Raw genomic sequence first — 25,179 nt, forward strand, 5'->3', positions numbered from 1 at the left:
TATCAAATTCAACTCATGAAAACAAAGATAGACAGGCAGCTGTTATACAGAAAATTACAGGATACAGCAATGGGTCATCTATTTAAGGTCAAACAGTATAGGTCAAGTGAAACCAGGCTCTTAATCATAACACACTACCCGATAAATTGACCATTCTGCAAAAAAAAAAGGCCTGAATGCTTGGGAATTTGGACTCGCATTCCATGTACATTTGTTAATAAATGATAGTCATTGATTTTCTAAATTCATACATTTTTGTACGTTCAAAAACAAACAAACATTTTTTAAAATTAAAAATAAGGACACTTGAGTTTGTAAAACTCTACCAGCTTTTTGTTAAGTAGCAAGGGTTAGTTTTTAAGAGTTGTTCACAGCCATGTTACAATTCTGCACGTTTGAATTAAGTCTACATATTTGCGCCAGTATCTCGCTTTTAAATGGAAAAACCACAAAAGATAGAGCAAAAGAAACTATAAAACCAACTTTATAGATTCGCTATTGAGAGAAGTGTGGTTTAAAGTTTTGCAGAATTGTGGCAAGGGCAAGGAAAGGATATGCAAAAAATATGGCTGTTTTTCTCAGTACAGTGTCTTTAACCCTCAGGGCTCGACAAACCGGATATGGGTTTTGGGGCAGAGTTTCCTGATAAGGCAGAAATGAGCTTGATTGTACAGATAAGAGCAATACACCATTCGAATCTGTAAGGGGTCTACTTTTATTTGTATACGCTCATAATAACTAAACGTTGTGCTTTTGAAGAAAAAAGAAAACAAAGCTCTCTGCCTTCTCCGTCTCAGCGAACTGCTTTTAGAAACGCATCACTAAAATGAACTGTAACTCGGCAAATTCTGAACACAGAGACATGAGAGTTATAGAAAGCTTGAAGTGTCTGCTTTTTTTTTGTAAATATCCACGAGAGCCGCGTGCGCTTGGAGAAGCCCAACATAAAGAGTGAGAAGATCCTTAATCGCGGCTACTGTTTGTTTCTGGAAGAAGATGCGCTGAGTAAAGGCTGGATTTCCCTCAAAAGAAGAACAATATTTAATCCAGAAGAGAAGATCGATCTGATGAGTAAGTAATGTTTATTTCTGCATTAGTTAACGTGTTATTGTGACAAACTTGAACACATTACTAGTTGGGTTGTTCCCAAACTACAACAACATAAATGCTACGCATCTAAGAATGTTTAGACCATGTTTATTATTAATACTCTGTTCACAAATATATTTTAATAGCATGCTAACCGATAACAATTAGTTCTCACAAAGCACATCCTTTTATAGTACAAAGCATGCGTGAGTCTATGACAGTATTCAGAATCATATCTTCTATACTATAAAATCATACAGGATGGCTATATGACTACAAAATCATAGTTGGGTTTTTCCCAAACTATAATTCTTGACTAAAATGTTTGAAATCCAGTAAAATATTTTGAATATGATGGGCATTTCATTGTATTTAAATTTCTTACAGCACGATCATGCTCTTTATAAAACAATACAAGTAATATGAGTGTACACTCTAACATGATGAATGCTACGAGTCTAGAACATAAAAATAGATTTTAATAATGTGCTAAACAATAATAATTAGTTTCTCAGATATAAAATGTCTTTTTTTATGATAGTACAAAGCATGCGTGAGTCTATGGCTAAAAAACCTTTATATATACAGATGCTCCTGATATAAACATGCTCACAAATGTTTTTTCTTTTCTTTGTTTTTTTTGTGGTTTGTATTTTATTGAATCAGATACCTGCACCACAGATGATGAATCCTGCTCACTTTCAGTCTCTTCAAACTGTTTTTCTCTGAGAGCGCTGTACCAACATCAGATGTTCAATTACACTGATATTCTATGGTAAAACAAGATCCTTGACTACTGATTGTTTTTTTCTTCTTGAATCCATGGAAAGAAGCAGAAACACTTAAATAACACACGTATATATCAGGTATGATTTACTTGTTTCACTTGTTGAACAGAATCTGTTGCAGGAATGACTCGGTCTGTTCACAACTCTGTGGTTAGATCAGTGTGCACAATAATGTGTCTTTTGACCTTCATTATGTATGTTTTGGTTATACTGTGTTGTAAATAAAATACAAATAATTTAAATATCTCCTCCCATTCTCTCTTACCTGCCTCAAAGTCACAGTCACACTGATGGCCCATTAGCAGCCTTTAGGGGAGGGCCCTTTGTCTTTCAGGTGAGAAGCACTTAATATTCAAGACCATTGCCACTCCCTCGCATATTGGCTTTCGATCAGAAAACATGTCTTAAAAAATGTAAATCAATATATTGTTTTCTGTGAGCAAATAAACAAGATGATTTTCACATAATTTTGAAGCAAAATTTCTAGGCTACAAGATCCAGTTCGCAAAAGTCTTGTGAACAATTGTTCTGTATGTGTGTTTTATGGCCTTATTTCAGTGACTTCAAAATTGTAGTTTTTCACTAACCACGCATAAACGTTGCTTTCTCAAAAACACAATCATGTACATAAATGCTGCTAACATATTATTGTAGCCCAGTTTGTGCTGTTTACAGTGTTATTAGATTTAGCCATTTATATTGTTATAAGCAACTGAAAAAAGCACAAATGTCAAGGCATGTTGAAACTTCTCCTCTGCACATATTTTAAAACTCTATTTTTAAATATTCAGAACTGTGATAAAGAGCCATAAAGACGTTTGTTGAGTTGCATATTCAGCAATCACTATTTCTGTCCACATGTACAGTCACACTATTACATTAGATAGCAAAACCAATTGTTTCTGCAAACAAATTAAGCTAAACATTTTCTCAGCACTAACTACATTTTCCCTAGACATTTTAGCATGACGTTTAACAACTGATCTCAAGCTGATTTTTGTGGATACACAGATGTAGCAGAGTAACCAAGGATGCTGTTCATCATGTCTACCTTTTTATAAATGAAATGCTATGTCATTGTGTTATCTAATGCAATGACATTCATGAATGCTTAAATGTTCATTTTAGGGTCCCTCTCGGCAGTCCCCCATACTCAATCTCCCCATGAACATGGTGACAAAAGAATAAGCCTCCAATCATACCCCACCCTCTCTTACTTGTATTCATCTCTCATATCTTTCAATCTCAGCCTTCTAGGTTTCCCAGAAATATTTTGAGATTTATAGTTGGGTACAGCTGAACATTGGAAGCGGCAGGTGCTCCAAGTTAAGACATTACCAAGGCAAATAGCCCGAGTCATGCAGTGTTCCCACATTGATCAGCAATGAGATAATCTTACAAATTCCTGCAGTATTACCTCATTTCTCCTTCAGCTCTCCCACAAGCATACAATTAAAAGCAGAGTATGTACACATTCATGTCTGCTAATATTAAGCACACAATTTTAGTCAAGCAATACAATTCTATAACCTTTAACTCTCAATTAGAACCGTGAATATGTCACTACAGGAGTTCCATAATAGAATTTTGCTTGACTGTTACTACACAACCCTGTGGGTTAAGAACTACCACAGAAGAGTCGTAAGAAAAGAGTTAAAAAAAACATAAAACAATCCATCTCTCAATTAATCAGTATTTCATTTGTATCAGAACAAAACACTTTGTACATTATTGGATGACACTTTGGTAAAGAAGCATTCCCTAATCAATGTCTACTTAAAATGACAGTCTACTTTTGAATGACAATGAGAAATCTGTATGTATATTCTAAGACATCCTCAAGCACATCCTGACAGTAACTTTTCCTTGTGTGGAAGTACAAATGTCCAATAACAGTGTATCAGTTAAAGTCTATAAAATTTAGCGTGGTACTTTACTGTCTGTGCTATAGGTGAGTCATTCAATTATATTTTAATACAGATGGGGAAACCACAACACTGGCGCCACATCACAGCTATAACAGTCTCACTGGCTACACACAGACATGCTCCACCACCATAAAGCTGCTCTACAGATGTTTGTGTGTCTCTTCCCCTGAATACATACATCACACAACAAGTATGTATCCTATCAGGAGGGAAAGCGCTGAAAAGGGAGTGTAAACAAAATTAGCATGTTAAGTCTATCAACAAGCAAGTTGGGTCTCCTGTGCACCCCAGCTTCAGTTCCCAAACACAAAGAAGGGTTCCAACCAAAATATGACACCAGAGATGAAGACTACCTTTGTATTCTCCAGCATGTCCATGCGTGTATCTGCATGCATGTAGCTTCTTTGTAGGTAGCAGATGTCTTCACAGGATGTCTCTCTCTCCACTTTCAGACATTTATGTGAACTTAAAAGAGTGCGCAAGGGCTGTTGGGCTCTTGTTAGAGACGTACGTCTTATTCCATGCCCCCTCATCTGTACCCCCGAAACTAGACAAATTGATGGGGAAGGGGAGGCCCAGCCAGATGTGAGCCATTTGGAGCCTAAGTGGGTCCACTTGCTTTTCCACAGCGAAACCTTGAAATGATTCAAATTCCTTTAGAAATGATAAACATGCTCTGAAAATAGAAATAACACAGGAAATAACATTTGGATAGCAGGCACCTTGATCTGCTTCTCTTTCAGAGGTGTTGTAATGCACAATTCAAGATGAGGAAATCGAAGCACTTTCATTATCAGTTTTGCCATATCTGGATAATAGTCCTACTTGGCTATAAAGGAGTAAATTAAAAGATGTGAGTAAAGGTATTTTCTCCCTGTTGAAAAAAAAAATAGCATTTGCTGGTTAGGTATGTTTTGAAGCATGGCAGCTGGTTTGAACTGGTTACCCTTACGAAAAAGAAGTTATTCAAGTGTGCTATTTGTATACTTCTTTTAAACTACACTGCCCTCCAAAAGTTTGGAAACGCCCTAGAAAAGTGGGGTTTTGGACAATATTGGTATGAATCCTTTTTAATTTGTGATAATTTTGCACTGATAAGGGACAACACAAACTACGAAAACATATTTTATTACATAAACAGTTTATATATAGAAAAACTATTTTTTTTTGATTCATCAAAATATCCACCATTAGCAGCTATTACAGCTCTGCATAATCTGTCAGTTTATTCAAACATTGACTTGATACTGTATATTACTCCAAGCCTCCTGAAGGATTGCCCAAAGATGATTCACACTGGTTGGACACTTCTTACGGACATCACGGTCCAGTTCCTCCTCCCATAGTAGCTCAATTGTGTTGAGGTCGGGTGAATGGGGAGGCCATTCCATGACAGACACGATGCCAGCTGACTGTTTCCTCTCAGTGTGCTTGGGGTCATTGTCTTGTTGGAAGGCATAGGAAGGTTGGGGTGTTTCCAAACTTTTGGAGGGCAGTGTAAAAAATAGGAAAGTATACTCTTAGTCTTCTTTTTATGTACTTCTCAGAAATGGGCTTTATGTACTTCTCAGAAATATACTTAAAATGACATTTAAGTATACTTGACTTATACTTAGAAAAAGTCTAAATATATTTGAGCTATACTTGTGCTCCGAGAATCTGTATTTTCATTGTTATATGTTAGGGGGAGCTAGTACACATCTTCTGGACAGAATTAAAAAAAAAAAAAAAAAGTGAAGAAGTAACCAAAACAACAATAACTTCCACTGTTAAAACTGCATCAAAACTGTGTAACGTTATGGAATGAAATGTCAACCACTGAAGAGGTAATAATGACTGTCAAGCTTTGGGGTTTTGATCGACTCCATCTATGTTTTGATTATCATTCTGAATCCAATTCATGGTTTTTTTTCAGCTTTTTGTTCAAAATGTTGTTAATTTCTTTATTTTTTTATTTATTTATGAAACTTACCCACATTCAAGAGCAAAAATAATGTATGAAACTAGAATAAAATGTTTTTGTTTACAAGCAGATACCCTGTTATTTCTTTTGATGTTTTGTATGTTCAGATATTCATACAACAAAATTAATACCTAAATAGGGACATAGTAGTATACTTAAAGTATGATGTAAAGTTCACTTTTAAAAAAACTTAGAGTATACTTGCCGTATAAAACTATCAAACTAGTAGTTTACTGAAACTATGCTTCAAAATGTACTAAAATGCTACTACAAGTAAACTATCGGTATATCTATAAGTTCACTTTTAGTAGTTGCAGTACAAGCTAAAAACTTTTATGTAAACTAGTTGTGTACTCAAAGTTTACTATACTGTTATACTTAAAGTATACTTAAAAGTATACATTTACATACTAGAAAGTGGCCCAATTTAGTCCCAAAGAGTATTGAAATAGTGCACTTACAAATATACTATTAGTACACTGATATCTGTATACTTACTACATGAAGTATACATAAAAATATACTTGAACTTTACTTAAGTATACTTAATAAAGTAAACATGAAGTTTACTGCTTTTTGGTAAGGGGCTGCCTTTGGCAAGAGAGAATGTTCTAGATTATCTAATGGTTTCCATCAGAGACCAAGGAGATTTGAAAGAGTAAATTCAGAAGGTGTTACTCTCTGTTGAATGCATGTGGAAAAGCTGGTCACGTTGCCAGGCATTGTCAAGACAATGAGAGACCTCATCAAAGCTTTGTTTGTCATGCATGTGGAAAGGATGGTCACATAGCAAGGCATTGTTTGGAGAAAGGTAGGAAAGATCAGGAAGTTGTTTGTTTTGCTTGTGGAAGGATGGGACACAGTGTCACTTTTCACACAAAAGAAGGATGGGCTATCATGATTTGCTTAAGAAGATAGGCAGTTCAGAAACTCAGTTGGAACTGTTGAATGGAAATAAGGAAGAGGCCATTCACACCTTGCCAAACACAGCACTGCATGAACAACATGACTGTAGCTCAGTCACAAGCAGATGCTGATGTGAAAATATGTTTACTATCAAAAGGGGGTGATTCTTTATAATCGATGAGACATGTGTTAATGGCATTGATATTTAAATACATATAATTTGTGATAAATTATTTAATTTCATTCTGTGATTAAATTTCTACTTAATTTACATGAAGGGTAGTAAACCTTAACTGTATAAAAGGTTTAAGCTTAGGATGTTCGGGGTTCATTCCGAATCCGTTGAACCAAAGGTACTACATGTGCTTTGCCACTGCTATGCTGTAATAAACATCTTCATCAAGATCTTCAGTATCCTCGTCACTTTTTCTTACACTTATCCTAATTTTAAGGTGAGGTGCTTGACATCTCAGGGGAAGGGTAGCCTGTTTGGAAAAATCCAATTCCATTTGGCACCATTTTATAGTACAGAAATAATACTGTTAAATGCAAAATCTTCATTGTGGTCATCTTTAAATACAGATAATGCAGAAATAAAATTCCTTCTTAGATTTGTGGTACAGATGAAGTTTATTTTGTCTGCCTGGATTTGAGAAAGAAAAGTCATGCCATTAAACCTCTGTCATGCACAAGTTTAAGGGTAGCAGAGCGAGAGTGGAGACCACACATCTGTGAAAACAAAGTGTGTATACTGAAGCTTTGCAGTTACATAAATCACCCTCTAAAAATAAATCAAGCAATGGTTCCTGAGACATTTTGCTGTTTATCTTCAGTAGGGATGACGTCATGCACGCGGAAGGAATCAGGTGGAGGTTTTGTTTTTCAGAAGTGAATCCATTTTTTTTGGATTTGTAGCAAAAGTGCATAGATTGCACATATGGAGAAGGGAAAAGAGTGTGTTTAGTTGTTAAATTCCTCCTAGCTCCCACAATATCCTTACGTTCACACACTTCCTTATCCCCACTGGCTGTCCTCCCATGCAAAAAATAAAGTGTGTACAAGGTTTATCTTATTTACGCTGACAACATGAAGGGAAGATGAATTTGAGAGAAAGGCTCTTTGAGTTTATCCCAGATGTATAAGTCTTTCTGGTAATGCTCATTAACCTCATCTGCTTGTATTTCCTTGCAAAACAGACCATCAAGGGGCGTTCACACAGAACTTTCAAAATGCAAAAAGCATGGCATTAAAAAGTTGAACATCTTTTAACCTGACAAGCCGTTATAAAAACATGCTGCTCATGTGCAAGACGTCGTAAAAAAATATGAGACATAAGTGCAAAGGTCAAAGACATCATTTTGCAGCATGTTTCCATTTAGCTTCTGAGATGAACTTCTAAGATACTCCAGGGTGGATAATGCTCCTGGTTTTGGTGTGATATCTCTTGAACTCCTTTGCGTTCAGAAAGAAGCCGACCTGTTTGGTTTTAAATGGGATGGTCTACTTGAGGTCTTTCATCACAGCTCTGATCGGAATCTATGACAAATAAAAACTCCATGCTGGGTGTTACAGCTGTTTGGCTGTGGTCTGCTGGGTCTTGTTTAAAAGGCTGTAACGAGGAACATATTTGCCCAACAATTATCACATGTTGCCTTGACACAGATCCCAATTACTTTGCTTCCTACAGTGACAAACTTGTGTAGCATGTTGGGACAAGGAAGTGAGGACATCTTTAGGATCTGGGTAATGGGAATGACAACTCTTAATTCCTGAATGCACAGAACATTCAGGCAGGGCTGGACTGGGACAAAAAAGGGCCCTGGCATTTTTGCTCAGACCGGCCCACCACAATCGATCGGACACAACCAACAAGTATACCATCCTTGCGGTCCCTGTAGATATGCATATCTACTGTTCCATTCCCAAAAACCCCTACAAAGCTGAGAACTAAGTGCCATGGACCAGTGTACTCACTCTCTCTTTACTCCCTGGTGGTGATCAAAGGTGACAGTGGAGTAGGGCCTACACAAAGTGAGGGCATCCTGAGAGAGAGAGAGAGAGAGGGACAAGAATGATAACTGAATGAGTAAAATGATCACCATACAAGTATCTTTAATATATAACAATGTAGAGAGATGGTTGCACATATTTTATACTTACTTAGTGGAAATGGCTCCATGGTGCTCTGAACATCCTCAAAAACAATGAACTTCAAAAGTGAGGACATCCTAAAAGAGAGAGAGAGAGAGAGGGAGATAGGGGAATAATGAGTCACATTTTCAGTCTACAATATTATGAATATTTTTTTTAATAATAATATCAATAATCTCATCTCACCTTACAATAGCAGCAGTTTCCTCAGTAGCTTGCTCTTCTCTGCAACTCTGTCTATTACAGAGAGATGATTTAATAATTAAAATAATCAAATGGCATCATCTAAGTTTTTCTAGAGAAGGGCCGTCGACGGCCGTTATGGGTTTTAAAGGGTTAACATTAGAATAGTCATCCAAAGTTGGAATTGAATAAGTTAACTCTGCACTAACCTAGCTACAAAAACAATGCAAAATAGCTTATGCTGTGTTATTTGACTTTAGCTGACTGAGTGGCTAGTGCAGTAGGTGACAATCTGACAGACTTTATAATAGCGACAACGATTATGTTGTCTTATTATAATATTCATTAATTTAGGTAAATCATCATCATCTTCGTCGTGGCCCAGCTAGGCCCACACACACTATCCTCCTGCATCCGCCCTGATTAACACTCCCTCCCTGTTAAATCATGTAGCTACCCTGCTTACCGTTTCAATTACACGCTCCTGCTCACTCTGTCCCTCCTTGACTTCACTGTCAGACACCTGCTCCTCTGCCTGGGTGCCGCCGGCGCCGCCATGGCTAGTCACCTCTCCTCCATGTGCTATGTTCACCTGTTTTTGCAAAGTGTCGTCAGGTACTGTTGGCTTGGAAACTGAAGCTACAGCACTAAACATGTCGGTTATTTTTGCACATGTTGAGGCATCAACCCCTAGAATTTTTATTTTTTTGGCCGCAACTTCTCCGCACCCCCCTTGCCCTTGCGCTTTTGCTTCTCCATCCTAAATCCACTGATTTCTGGCTCTGAGCCACTGACTGCATCTGACACAAGAAACAGAGGGGGAGGGGTGGAGCTTGCTAAGAGATGATTGGGCCAGTGTCAGTATGGAAAATGAACCAATGGGCTGCTGCCCCTGCTTTATGGGCCGGTCGTTGGCCAATTAAAAAAAAAAAAACATATTATATGGACCGGCCCCCAAGTGCGTCGGCCCACCGGGCATTTGCCCGGTATGCCAGATTACCAGTCCAGCCCTGCATTCAGGTGTAGTTTTAAGTGTGCTCTGACACAAATATCTGGAAGAGGTTGTTTCAAGCTTCTTTGTTGATTCTGTTGTCCTTGGATATTTTCCATCTCTAAAAAACTGACTAGCAGACACAAGTTTCGCTGGAGTCTGAGCCACGCAGCATTTATCCACCCAGACTTGTAGAGACATGCTCTGGAGTGAGAGATGAAAGACAAGAAGATTGGGTCCCTTTATCCTGTGATTTATTAAGAATGTTTCTGGATGACTGAAAATGTTGTGAAGCTCAAAGGTATAGGTCAGTCATGACAACTAAAGTTCAAGTAGCATAATGGATATGACAAGTTATTAGTTCAGTCTTGGTGAACTGGAGCTGCTTATGTTGTTAATGCTGATCAAATATGAAAGCCTGCTATTGCTAAGAAAATACATCTGTCATCATTTACTCATCTCCATGTCATTCCAAATCTATATGACATTCTTTTTTCCATGGAGCACAAAGGACATTTTACACACAATTACAGTTAAATGGACAATGATGCTATCAAGCATCAAAACGGCTTCACTTTCTTTCTTCTACAAAAAATAAAAAGAGAAAATATTACTTATGGGCTATATTCAATGTCTTAAGTTGCAAGATAATTTTTTGAGTGAACTGACCAAATTTTACATCATCCAACAGTAAGCTATTACCCGATGAGCCCGTTTTAAGACAAACTCAAGAACCAGGTTTTTCTGATTCATGAATCAATCATTCAATCATTCGTGTTAACTTATTCATTGAAAAGATCCAACTCAAAATAGCGATTTGTCCATGAGCCAGGTATCACTTTTTATCAAATAAATTATCATGTGCAAAGGGGAGCTATGACACTTCTATGACATTTTTATGAAAATCTACAGTACCTTTTATTTGTAAATACTTGAAAAACTTTTTTGTTTTACAGAAGTAAGAAAGCACATTGGAACGAGATGCTAGTGAGTAAATGATTGCAGAATAATTTTTTTTTTTTTGTGGTGTTTAAAGCCAAAGCATTGATTAAAAATGTCACCTTGAATCCATCTCCTAAACAGGGGTGCGTTTCCCAAAAACATCGTTAGCTAACTATGGTGGTTAGTTCCATTGAACACTATTGGTAACGACAGAACTTGCAACCATAGTTGTTTTTGGGAAATGCACCCCAGAACAGATCTGCTAACTATGAAATATAATACCAACGAAATCTTTGTTTTAAATTTCAGCAACACTAGATGTCCACATGACGTATGACCTTTAATCCATTCACTCTTAAGAAGAAAAAAATGAAATACGTGACAAGTGAAGCTTGGTGATTATACACAGCTGAACTGGGAGACCGCTGCATACATACAGTAGTGTTCAGTAAGAATTGATAGAAAACTCAAATTAAGCTTTGATCTAATAAACTATGTCTTCCTGATTTGCCATTACGTATGAATGACATCTGCGTCTACATAAAGGTGTGATTTTTGAAGAATCATCTTATGGCTCAACCTCTCAACAGGAATGCTTTGTAACAGCAAGCTTGAATTTGGAAGTTGAAAGCAAGTTGGCACAAATATTGCTGAGAAACGGCTCTGGAAACAGGTACAGTAGATCTGTTGCCAGTCAGCTATAGTTGCCAACCAAATTCGAATAAAGGTTGTTCTGCATAATATCAGCTAGCTTTATAAATCCACTCATTCACTCTTTCTCTCTCAAACACTCACACACACACACAGAGCTCTGAAATTGCTATTGGATATGGACTTTTTGTTCATGGTAGATAGAGTGTAATGCATATGGAGACACATTGAAATCTATGCCAAAGTCCACTCTGCCTGCGTAATGCCCTTCACAGCAGCTGCATCATTTCAATCACTGGAAGAGCCAGTACTTGCTCTCTTTTTACATAAACTTTACGTTTTAAGTTCAGGTTAAACTGTTTTGTCTGGACTGGAAGATAAATAGTCATGAAGGATTTCTCTCTAAACAAATGAAAAGAATGTGTTATTGTTTTCAGTACCTCACATGATCCAACCATAAATTAAGTCATTGAAAGTACATAAATTATTTTAAAACGTAGTTGTTTTTTTAATCAAGTGCTTGAAGAAAAGAGAAGCCTGAAAGAGAAGAAAGCATTCATTTTTCTGTCTAATTTACCAATTTAAAACAAATGTTGACCTGATTTTTTATTTATTTATTTTTTAATTTCACAAGTTTAGGATAGTGAAATGCAAACTCGCCTGGAACAGGATTTCAGGAACAGGATTTGAGGAGAGTGTCCAAATTTATCTTCATCCCAAAATGTTCCAATTCCTGGGAGTGCATGCTTGATTACATCATGTCTTGTGCAACTAAACGCGGTGAAATCAGGAATCCGTTTTCATTCCAGGTGGGAAGCAGCCATAGTTTAAACCCAAAGGGCATTTTTACACATTAGTAATTATAACAGTACAATAAATGATCCATTACCATAAATATGCTTTTGCAGTGTCTACTGTGGAATTTTCCAGAATTCAGTATGTTTTAATAACCGCAGATGACTATTAATACAGACTATACAAATTAATCATATCCCTATGGAAGCACTGTATCCATGCCAACAGCAGCAACACAATGCAGTTCCAATCGGTTCGTGGATAAACGCCAGAAAAGGATGTGAGTTCTTTTCTCTCCTTCTCTGAGAAACATACAGGCAACTGTAAAAATACAACTTGGTTTTGATAAAACATTTTGATCTTATCTTTTCAAATTTTTGCATGAGCAATTGTCTTTGTCCTCCGGCCATTGAACTACACAATACAAATGATACACAGCTGTTCCCTCAAAAACAAAGTCAAAATCTGCATGATCAAACATCTATTTGTGTCAAAAACACATCTGGAGACAAAAATCATAAACATAAGTCAGATTGAAAATGTAATGGTTACTGAAAGATTTTAGTAGGCCTATTATTGTATTGCTAAAGATAACAAGGTTGGTTTTGGGCACAGAACACAACTCTTTTTCCAGTACCTGGAGGCTGGATAAAACGGAGCCCCTTAGAGCTTATGGTGGTGGAAACCAGTTTTTTTTCACCCACCCCGAAATCTTTCCACCACCATGAGCTCTAAGGGGCTCCGTAGGATAACCCTACATTGCAATGCTACTGTGAAAATAAAGATTCATAATCTGTATTTTACATTTTTATCAGTTCATGCACTCCCTGGGAATCAAACCTTTGGTCTTGGCATTGTTAGTGCCACAATCTACTATTTAAGATTCAGGAATTTTATTTGAATCAATACTCCACAATTAAAACTGCTTGCAGACTGAGAATAAAAGATTTGGCAGTCATTTCATCTTGGCAGTCCCCCCCAAATGTCTTCTGGGAACAGACACACCAAAGCCCTCACTGCAGGGCAGGTCGTGTTTCTACGCAGGGGCCCAGTATTAGGGGTAGGTTCTGTTCATTTATGAGGTGATGTTAACAAACATGTAGAAAAAAAACAGTCCCAAGGACATGCCAGAGATAAAAGCAAGCAAGTCTCCCAGTGCTTCAATCATCATTTCATTTACAAAACAAGATGCCATTCAATTGTATTTGTTTCATGTTTACGCAACTATGAGTACAAATGTAAAATGCATAATAAATGCAAGATGGTTCTCAAAGACAAGTTGCTCAAGATGATAGACAGATATGCCAACATTTCTGCTTCACAAGTAATATTTCACTCAAACACTGAAATCCTGTTATCATTTATGCACTCTTATGGTGTTCCAAACCTGTACGATGTACTTTCTTTCCTTGAGAGGAGAGATTTTTAATATTGCTTGAGTTTGAACTCCAGTGAACTCAAGAACCGTATAAATCTGATTCGTGAATACTTTTATAAACTGCACAAACTGATTCACTGAATATGACACAAATTATTTACCAAAAAAGTTCCCTCATGAATGAAATTATGCCAGATATCATGTCTCACGTTTAATTTTGGGCGAACTACCCCTTTAAAACAAGCCCAGAAACATACTTTCCACATCGTTTGAATGGGGTTGCCTCACCCAGAGTCTCTTTGACATCAGACTGATGAAGAGCCTCACAAAGTGCTGGAAGCCTGGAGGCGGTACAGTTGTAACAGGGACATGTGGGTCTGCTCGCCTGCACAGAGACGCAATGTGTAATTTAAAACCATGCAGGCACAAGCTTGGGGGATGCACTGAGCCTCACACACACATATGCTCATACACACACACACACACACACACACACACACACACATACAGTCAGACAGCTGAGTTCAGGCATCCAGCACAGCACAAAGCTTATGACAGGACCTAAAGATCAGCTAACAGGACATATCCAGATTGGATGAGATTTCGGATGCATTTCCCTGTGCACAGGTATCTGAGGACTTATATTATGGGTGTGAATGTTTGCATGTGTGTGGGGAAATCTTTATTGCAATGCCAGTGCAGATGAACGTACAGTAAGTCATGCACTCTTGACTCGACTACAGTTTCAGGTTTGCATGCTTCCTGCAATGTTAATTTTGGCAAGGATTTGGGCATTGACTGGAGGCAGTTTGTGTGAAAAGTTTGTTTAGCAATTGTGTCTCTACTCAAGATACACTGTCCAACTCCACATGCTGGTTCAGGAAAGTAGCAAAAACGTGAGGAGAAAGACTGAGTGATTATTCTGAAATGCATGTTTGTGATCTTCTTAAAAAAAAAAAAAAGCCTGGACAGTAAAGTATTGATTGATGTCTATGTGAGTCCAAAGGATTATACCAATTATACCACTTGATTTTTAGGGTTGAGTTAAAAGGATAACAATCTGATAGAAGTAAAAAAAAAAACCCAGACTTTTCCTCCTCAAGCAGAAAGTTCAAATGGTTTTAATTAAGCGCTGCTGGCCATGTAAGTGTGTTCTCTCACACACACATTGTGCTGATAACTATAGGGTCTATACGGTGTGGGAGGGGGGTAAATTCTTCTCAATGTTATTTCAGGTCTTTATCTCTGGACCTGACATAATCAGGAGCATTCCTTTGGACATGCTGGGTGACCTGGAATTTGGGTGGCATGGAATATAAAAAACTAAAGGAGTTGAATAGAAAATACACACTCCCCCTCTCATGTTGGACAGTGAACAGTGCCCGTTCTGCTCCATTTCCCATTGAGGTTTACCATACCTTAGTTCTTCTTTCTTTCTATTATTGTAGTAAACCAAGGCTGTGGCAGCCAGGGACTCGCATAAGGATTGTGTTGTGCTAGTTCATTCACCTGAAGTGCTGACTGTTTCCTGTTAATGTCCGCTCCATTAGCAGAGCTTATCCCAGGCATATCTGCTCACAGACTCCCTTTATACCTGGGATTATCATAGTTTGTGTGTGTGGGATTTTAACATAACATTTCTATCCAGATATCGACAAAACGTTTTCAACTTAAATGTTTCTATATCCTAATCTTAACAGTACAACATTTTTCTTGTGATCTCAACTAAAAAAATGTATAGATGTCAAAATGACATTATAGATTTCAACAAGCAAAAGCTGTTTTATTTAGAAATGTTTATATTAAATTCTGAAAATTTGAAAGGAAATTCTTTGGTTAATGCAATCACAACGCAAGTGGCGTTTTCTGTTTTGCTTGAGTAAGTACTATATGATTGGATGTCTATCCGATCACTAAGGATTAAATGCATGTTACTTCACTGATCTGTACAGGAATGCACTGCATATGTCCTGGGGTATATGCACTAAAAGTTATAGAACCTGTTATAAAGTCTGTGAAGAAAAAGCAGGAAAAAGTAAAAAAATAAATAAAGGATTAAGTGATTATCGCACACCATATTCACAAGGTTTCATGCCGTTTTATCACTGGAAAGAGAGAACCAAAAATCCATTGCTGAATTTCACTGATATCTGCTAGTGTAGGAGGACCAATGAGTGTTAGTGCTGTAAATGGTTCAATGGCAAGTTACACAAGAATTTTTGGGCAGATATTTAGCAGACTCACAAGCAGAATGATCAGGCTGGAGACAGAATAAGTACAGTACAGAATCCCTGTTCAAGTTAGAGCGTTTTTACTAGCACTGCCCTTCCAGTTCACTCTTGTTTCTCCTGTTAGCCAGTTAAAAGCGTGCTTTAAATAGCAAACTGTTGTCTCATAGAAGAGGGTTATAGTATGTGAAACTATCTGTCAGCATTCCTATTCATCTTAATTCACATTACTCAACAGACTACGCCAGACTACTCAAACAAACAGCACAATGTTTTGAGAGTGCTAGAGAGACAGTCTTTATATTTTTGAAGAAGTCAATCAACAAATAGCTTATATATGTCTCTGCAATAGCACACAGCACGGTGACTCAGGCCAAGTCTATGGGTTATAACATTAATGCATGAGCAAACTGAGAGAAAAACATGTAGGAAATGAGGGCTTATTTGTAATTGTTATTAAATAGTAAAAATACAGCATGTCTCCCCACAAGGCAAATATTGACATAGCAGGGTGTGGGCTCATGAAAGGGATTATGCCAGAAATCGAGTTGTAATTCATTCAGTTTTTATGCAATCACTAGGGAAAGCGGTCATCCAAATATGGTAGATCATTTTTAATTATTGTTATAACAGTATGCTGCACTGATCCTTGATATACGGTAATGAAACTTTTCAAAGTAAGGAACAATTTATGATGGACTATTAAATTGTTGAACATTAATGCACAACAAAGGTGGAAATGCAGCCATGACACAAAGTGGATTTCAAGAATTCAATGCTTATTCTATACTAAACTGTATCACAGTTACCAAACGTACTTGTCTATATAGTGTGTTTATTTCAGGATGTGTAAATCTACTTTTTATGGTCTACTGTTACTAACTTGGAAAGAATGTGGCAAAGTGATAGTGATGATGGGTCAACAAACCCTGGAACGACTTCTTAGCAGTGCTGTTATAGAAATAAAACACACCTTGTAACATCTGTCAACCAATCAAAATCAATTCACCATATCTAAAGATAATGAATTTCTTGGTTAATGTTTGTCACAGGTGAGGATTTGTAAGCTGTGCAACAGATTCAAGGGATGATGCAATAGGACTTGCACACATATGTGTGTACAAATGCTCCAAACTTCCTTTCTGTCAATGTCTGTGCAGCATTAATGTGTTTTACCAAATATATAAGCCTCACATTTTGGCATTTAAACCCTTTGGATGACAAAACTATACATTTTCATAGAAGGGAACACAAAATATATGTTGTAGATTCCTTTAAAAATAACTACTGTCCTATGAGGTTTTACTTGTTTTGAATTAACTATAAGACAAAGGTTCTTTTCATTTGAGTGTATGTAATCTCTCTCTGTTCGGAATGCAGCTCTTGGTAATGCAGTTATTTACATTTCGTTTGCTTTTTCTCAGGGTCTGCAGCTGTGCCCCCTCACTCTGACTAAAGCAAGCTCTCGGTTTATCGAAGTTACACTGAGACTCTACTTGACTGGTTAGCCCAGCTGCTGCTGTTTGCCATGCGGCTGCTCTGCGGTCTGCTGCTGCTGCTGTGCCTGGTGGTCTGGGCAACTGAGGCACGAAAGGGTGGAAAGGGACGCCGAATGCGGAGTCGAGAACGGTCAAGTACCACCAAGCGGTTTGCTGCAGACTGCAAGGAAAGTACAGTCAATGGGGAAAAGTTCTTAGACTGCCAAGAGCGCCATCTGACAGCCGCACTGTTGGGCTGGCCAGAGGACATTCACCACCTGCTGCTAGCACGGAACCGGATCCAGGTGCTGCGAGACAACACCTTCAGTCACTTCAGAAACCTGAAGAGTCTGGACCTCCAGCAGAATGAAATCTCCCGCATAGACGAGGGAGCGTTCAATGGCCTGAACAGACTCACCACTTTACTGCTGCAGCACAACCGTCTGCAGGTGGCAAGCGAAGGCATGCTGATCCCAATGCCGCAACTCAAGTACTTGCGACTCCATGACAATCCCTGGAGGTGTGACTGCCAGCTGGACAGCCTGGTCAGGTTCATTCAAGTGCCCAGTAACCGTAACATGGGCAATTACGCATGCTGTGCTGAGCCCATGGAATTCTGGGGGAGGCAACTGAAGAAGCTAGATGCAGAGCTTCTGTGTTCCCCTCAGCAGAAAAACGAATTGATCCCACATCCAGACAATCAGTCCCTACCGGCTTCACAAAAAAAGTCTGACGCAACCTCTCTATGCCACACCTACTTTCACCCTGTGCCCCATCTGGACTGCAGGAACAGAGGTGAGAAAGCTATTGCTCACTATTTTGAGGGACATTTGGGGAGACGTGGGAGTGAAATCAAGTTGTGCTTGTGAAGAAACAAACACATTACCCTGTTTGGGAAAATCCAGTGATTCACAATTGACTTGGCAAACCATGGTGACTATAATGGTCACTGTAAAGGTGCACACAGTATTTTCTGCTCATGTTGTGTCCAGTAAAAAGGGGTTACCAAGAAAGCTTGAGCAATATTTGGCTGACTGTATGACCGCAACAGTGGTATCATGAAAAATTCTTTCCACTAAACCAATTCTGTTGGCTGAAAGAGATTTCACTATTCAGTGATTAGCACTCCCATTAAAACAAATAAAAAAAACTATTTGACCTTACTAATATACTAATCAGTTTATTGAATTATGCATAATTATTTTTGAATCATTTAGCTTTTGTATGAAACAAGAATGTGAAAAGATTTGTGAAGGAGGCTGCCAAATGAAATGCAATTATGCAATTAAATCTGACAGAAAGATGAACAGGTTTAGTTTGAAAATGTGTGGTTTCTTTTTAGCAAATTGAAATGTTGGTTTCTCTGCAGTACCGGTTAGGGCGAAGTGTCATTTATTCCACAATAAACACTCACACAATGAATAATGCTTTCCTCAAATCCATAGACACTCCCTTTTAATTGTGTAAAGCAGCTTTTCATCTAGTGTTTAAGAAAAATACATAAATGCATATGCTAAGGCATGGTGTCAATTGGAGGAAAAATTTGAATAAAAAATGACAACTTTAAGTTCATAGATAGATAGATAGATAGATAGATAGATAGATAGATAGATAGATAGATAGATAGATAGATAGATAGATAGATAGATAGATAGATAGATAGATATTCTGCTGACTCAGCATGTGGTAAATTACTCTAATTCACAGCAGAGTGGAACAAATGCCTGGAAACATTAAATATAAGATGCAGGGAACTAGTGGAAAGGGAATGAGTATCTTTCCAGCTTCAACGTCTGGAGACTTCTCTCTAGAGACACATTAATGCCATATTCTGACTGTTATCAAGACACCATAACTTTTCTGAAGCTTGAATCTCAGTGTTATATTTCAAAATGTAAAATTCATATAAAAATTGGTCCCTTTGTGAATCAGTCCCCTAAAAAAACTCTCTTCCAAAAGCATAGGAAATACCAGATTACTACGGCTATACATGCAAATCTCCAAGGGAATACGAGGGCAGTGCTGGTCTGTCGTATGCATGTTTTATAGTGTTTCAGGGAAGGACTTAGGACAAGAGAGGTTTTTTCTTATGAACAGATGGCTGTGAGATATGACAAGGAAAGTGTCACTTAAATTTCACTCAAGGAAGACAGATATAATTCTGCATTTAACTATGAAAGAGCTCTTTGTCGGTGCAAGATTTTTTCTCTTCTCAGTTTCTGCACATGAATTTTGAGTTCTCCATTTTGTAAAGTGAGGTTCATTATTTTGAAAAACTAGCAAAATGTGCTCTGACATCCATAACGAGATGAGAGACACTGCCACGCCAAAGACGAAATCGTCAGGGTTAGATGAGGCCAGCAAAACGTGTGTGATGGAAAACAGTCAAATGAAGTGAAATAAATGAAGTCAGATGGATTTTGAAGTCAGTGGGATTTGGACTTCTCCCGCTTGTCAGAAATAGTGAGTCAGCAGTCTGGAGTCCTGAATCACTCCATCAAAAAAAAAAATCACACTTTTGTAGCATTACATCATCCGTTCTGGGGACCTAAGGGATAAATGGCTATTTCTTTGTCAGCATTAATCGCAGAAAATACATGTAGGAATCTAGCAGGAGACTAAAAGCCAAGAATTAGTGATCTCAACTTCTGGGAATGCTTTCCCTGAATTAGTTACAAGAATTACAGCAAGTTCATTTCTTTGGGTACAATTCAGAAATCTCCAGATCCAAGAGACACTGTAAAACATTGTCATATCAACTCTAGTAGTAGCTGTGGATCAAATCTGTGTTTATATATGTGGCAGAACAAAAGCAGAATGTAAAATCTGAGCAAGATCTCTCATTGAAGGCACTCTAGGGTTTAAAACAGGTGCTCTGGCAGGTCAAAGCAGGAAGTGCAGCTGTATCAGTTCAGCATGCTGCATAGCTTTTGCACATGTCAAGCAGACAGGTCCCACGATGACATTTCCGAATATCACACAGACAGTGATGTCTTGCAGAGTTTCGAGAGCTACTACCAAACGTGTGCCATGTGTACGATTTTAATAGCTCTCTCTGTGATGATATAAATAAATATAGCCAGGCACGGTTTGCTGGAACCATCCAAAGTGTTGCGTTGAGCTTTCGAGTGCCTAGAATTTTCCAAAATAAACAGAGGGCTTCTTCACAACGATCATGTTTTGCGTATAATTTAAGATCCATATACAGATACTAGTTAGTTTGAATGCCATTATCAGTAAGTGTCTGAGAAAATGACTTTAGCAGACCACCAACAAGGAACCAACTGTACAGAACTTCCAACAATTGTCATGGCAGATGTTTCCATGTATGTTTAGCCTGCTGGAAATCATTTGGAAATACAGAAAGCCCTTCAAAGTGCTTTGCAAGCACACTGTCAATTGCATAATATTCACTTGGGAATCAAAATAACTCAAAATGAAGTAACATTCGTTGCCGAATGCACATGTTAATCAAATGTGTAATTGTGCTAATTATGAAGTTACCTTTTCCAATAGGCCTATATAATTACAGTAATTTTACTCTCTCTTCCGTAGGCCTTAAAACAGTGCCGGCTGACATCCCGTTGGATATTGTGAGACTGGATTTATCCAGAAACAACATCAAGCAGCTGAGACCAAAGGAGTTTGTAAATGTTAAAGACCTAAAGTTCTTGAACCTGAGTGGAAACAGTTTGGAAAGCATCGACACAGGTAAGCAATGGTACACAACCAAATCCTGTCCTCGAGACATATACTTATTTGATTGTTGTACAAAGTGCAGAAACAGATGTTTGGCAGCAATATGTGACAAGGAAGGAGTCTCAAGAGAAAAGAAGTCTGACATTAAAGCTTTAAAGCATCTTGTCAGACACTGAATGAAAAGACAACAGTTGGGGAATTCATGAAAGGTTAACTAGAAACCTTTCATTTTCCTTTCCGTTTAGAATTTAGAACACAGGCCACAAACAGTGGTGAAGGAATCGACTCTGGCCTCTACATTAAACTGAAGGGCTTATATGTGACAATCACTTGTCAAAAGACTGGGTGGGTGAAAGAACTTCAGAAAATTAGTTTTTTGGGAATAAAGAATGAGAGAAATCAAAGTGTGCCTCAACTATGCAGCACAGCTATCAAGAGTTGTTATTCTGGAGAAAGCAATAAATCTCAGCATGTTAATTTTCAAGCCTTTACCAGTTAGAGCAAACTGAGCAGGGGGTTCACAGAATAGAATTGCTTGTAAAAAAATAAAAAATAAAAAAATAAAATCTGCAGGCCCTTTCTTGCTGAGCAGGCACATTTAGCAGCTCTGGGAATCCTGTAATCTTTCTTCCATGAAACACAAAAGGTCTTGTGTGTAATAGCCTGTTGAAGTGGGATGTGTGGAGATCATTTGCATGAATGTTTCCAAATGATCTTAATGATGTCTAATTTAAAGGGTTACCAAGACAGCATAGCTTTTTATATATACACTTTAGGTCCCTGAACTGTAAAGGTTGAAAATCTCCATTTTAAAGCCATACAATAACTTCAGTGTTGGGATGTAAGTCTTCAAGAAGGGTTGAATCTTTTTGACTTTCTATAATTTTATTTCCAGAGTTTGTCAGACACTGTACAGTCAACTCTTTGGTTTAAAGCAAATCCATTTCAATTTTCCTTAAAGTCATTAGAAATACCATATATTTAATCAACTGACCACTGTATTCCCCTGCCTGCATTTTTTTACAGTTAAATCTACACCAAAAGTGCTTCCTCAGACGTTTATACACAGAATTCACATTTGTCATTTTCTTTCACCATAGAGATCAATACAAACAAGAAAAAAGTACTTGCTGTTGCTGCCATAATTATAAGACATCTAAGCCTTTCTAAACTGCCTAAACAATGCACTTAATCACAGTCAGTTGGGCTCCAATGAACAGAGCAGCAGGGTGTGTCATCCAGTGGTTCCCTAGAGGGATGATAACTCTGATTCAGTCACACTACAGGCTCTGGAAGAGCAGTTTAGCTTCTGCTTAGTTCATCAGTCAGTTCAGAGATCACAGCGAGAACAGCAGACTGAGCTCACTTCAAAGCAAAAGAGGTGTAATTCATGCAGTCCTATCCTCTAGTTAAAGGAATGCTCTGGTTTTTCATATCAACAGTATGTAAATATTTAAATAAAATCAAATGTATAAAATCATATGAATCTATTTGATATATAACAATGCATAACCAAAAATTAACAATTAATAATGCATTCAATATGGTTTAATTTGTGCTTTTTATTTTAGTCTTAATGAAATAACCAGAATTGTATTATTATTTCTAGGTTGTAAAAATCTGAAGAGACAGTTCATCTATTTACTTCTTTTTCTGTCTTATGTAGCTGCTTTTACAGGCCTGCTGTACTTGGGAGAATTGGACCTATCCAACAACAGCCTTCGCTATTTTCAATATGGCGTTTTGGAGGACCTGTACTTCCTGAAAAGACTGTCTCTAGAGGACAACCCCTGGATTTGTGATTACAACATTCATTACTTGATCTATTGGCTGAAGCACCACCCCGGTGTGTCCCACACAGGTCTGGTGTGCAGTGAACCAGAAGAGTTCCATGGTTGGCCAGTGGAAAATTACGTTAAGACCTACAATGCAGACTGCCCTAAAGACAAGCAGCTGGGCCAGGTATCTGGCACTGACCCGGCAGGCATCACAGCTCAGGAGCTCACAGCTGAGATAGATGAAGAAGAATTGGGGCCCAGACCTTACAGAGGGCCTAAGAAATTTGAGATCATCCGTCTGACTTAAGATGGAAATTGTGATTCTGTTGGGAACTCTTTTTTTTTATTATTCTGTCATGAACAAATCATTTTCCCATTCTGACTGTGTGAGAGATGAAACTTTAATATGCTGTCACATTAGCAGATTAATTCAGTCCAATCGGAAATCAAGCAGTTGAAGTTTACGTATGTTTTAGTATTTCTAATGAGTAATTTTGTAAATCGAATAATGATAAATAAAATACAGATTGATTTGTTTTTTTTAATTCACTGATGAGTCTTATGTTTGCCCATTAACCAAATTTGAAGAGGCAAAATATAGTGCCCCATGCTGTGAATTTTTTATTCAGACACATTTCAAAATGCAACAACACATAAAAACTATCAAATACTTACACATGTAAGCATAAGAACAATTCCCTTTTCCATGCAAGGCACCCACATTATGTTACACACCAGGTAAAGCCCACATGTTCAAATCTCCAACAAGATAAAGCACAAAAAGAAACTGTAAAGTCTACAAAATAGAGATGTGTATGTATATATCAGTCCTGTGATGTATATGTCTAGAGAACATTGGCCGTAAGAGACTGAACATTAGAAAGGCATTTTTCTGAGAGGGGAGGGCAAGCGTATACTACAGTTTTTCTCCAGAGCCACATTTTTATCTCCATCCTGTCTGAAAAGAAACAGATGCGAGAAGATTACGGATCTGCAGTTTATGTCACTGCTTTGAGAGAATGCAATGAGTGAAAAACCTGGGGAAATTTTTTTGCAGTTCAGGTGGAGGGCCATATGGGGACTCCATGCATTTTAGTGAAAACATGGCTAGGGAATCAAAGTAAATAAATGGATGAAGAGCTCATCCTTTTAATTAATAATTGTTTTCAGCAGCACAGATGTTTTCAGCATTAAATCTGAGTGGCGTGATTTTGCTTAGCTTCCGTTGCCTTAAACGTGGAGAAGTGTTGCTCTTCCACTACTGTCCACATCTGTCTTGGTTTATTTATTTTAATCTTTTGAGAGTTACATTTACATTTAGTCATTTGGCAGACGCTTTTATCCAAAGCGACTTACAATTGGGGAATACAAAAAGCGATTAATCTTGAAGAGGCAATCAGACAGAGGAAGTGCTCGTAACACCAAGTCTCAGTCATTGTTCAAATAAGTACAAGCTAGTAAGGGAGGGAGAGAAAGATAGAGGGAAAGAGTTTTTTTTCTTTTTTCTTTTTTTTGAGTTTAGCATGAAGTCAAGTACTGCCGAAAGAGATGAGTTTTCAGTTGTTGCTTGAAGGTTGCCAGGGATCCGGCGTTCCGGATAGGGGTGGGAAGATTATTGCACCAGCCAGGAATGGTGAACGAGAATGTTCTGGAGAGTGATTTTGAGCCTCTCTGTGATGGCAGATCTCAGACTTCTGGAGGGGATGCAGGTTCGTAATAGTGAGTGGAAGTAGGAGGGTGCTGAGCCTGTGGTAGTTCTGTACGCAAGCATCAGTGTCTTGAACTTGATGCGAGCTACCACTGGTAGCCAGTGCAAGGAGATGAAGAGAGGTGTAACATGCGCTCTTTTGGGCTCGTTGAATCAGTCGTGCCGCTGCATTCTGAATCATTTGTAGAGGTTTGATTGTGTTTGATGGCAGACCAGCCAGAAGAGCATTGCAGTAGTCCAGTCTAGAAACAACAAGGGCCTGGACAAGAAGTTGCGCAGCATGCTCTGTCAGAAAGGGCCTGATCTTTCTGAGAGTTATAAAAAAGACAGCAGATTCAAATACTTGGTTTAACTAATAGAAAAACTGGATCGCTGTGAGATAGGTGCAGTTCCTCTGAGAAGTTTGAGTGATAAATGCCCTAAGTAAGTGAAAACTGAGGCACTGGTTAAACCACAATGCAAAGCAGAAAATGAGAGCAGTGAATGTTACTTTTTCCACAGAGGCCTACTGAGAAATGGAAAG

The 25,179-nt window shown here is 38.0% G+C and overlaps 1 protein-coding gene across 1 annotated transcript; it reads left to right on the plus strand.

The window, feature by feature from the left end:
• Positions 1–14,162: 14,162 nt before the first annotated feature.
• On the plus strand, positions 14,163–23,497 carry LOC306858695 (leucine-rich repeat-containing protein 17-like). Its single transcript, XM_079399340.1, has 4 exons — positions 14,163–14,392; positions 17,418–18,266; positions 21,027–21,182; positions 22,837–23,497. The coding sequence occupies exons 2-4, from the start codon at positions 17,522–17,524 to the stop codon at positions 23,253–23,255; spliced, it is 1,320 nt and encodes a 439-aa protein (XP_079255466.1). The 5' UTR covers positions 14,163–14,392; positions 17,418–17,521; the 3' UTR covers positions 23,256–23,497.
• Positions 23,498–25,179: the final 1,682 nt, after the last annotated feature.

The sequence above is a fragment of the Barbus barbus genome, assembly GCF_936440315.1.
Source record: "Barbus barbus genome assembly, chromosome: 39".
Taxonomy (NCBI): Eukaryota; Metazoa; Chordata; class Actinopteri; order Cypriniformes; family Cyprinidae; genus Barbus; species Barbus barbus.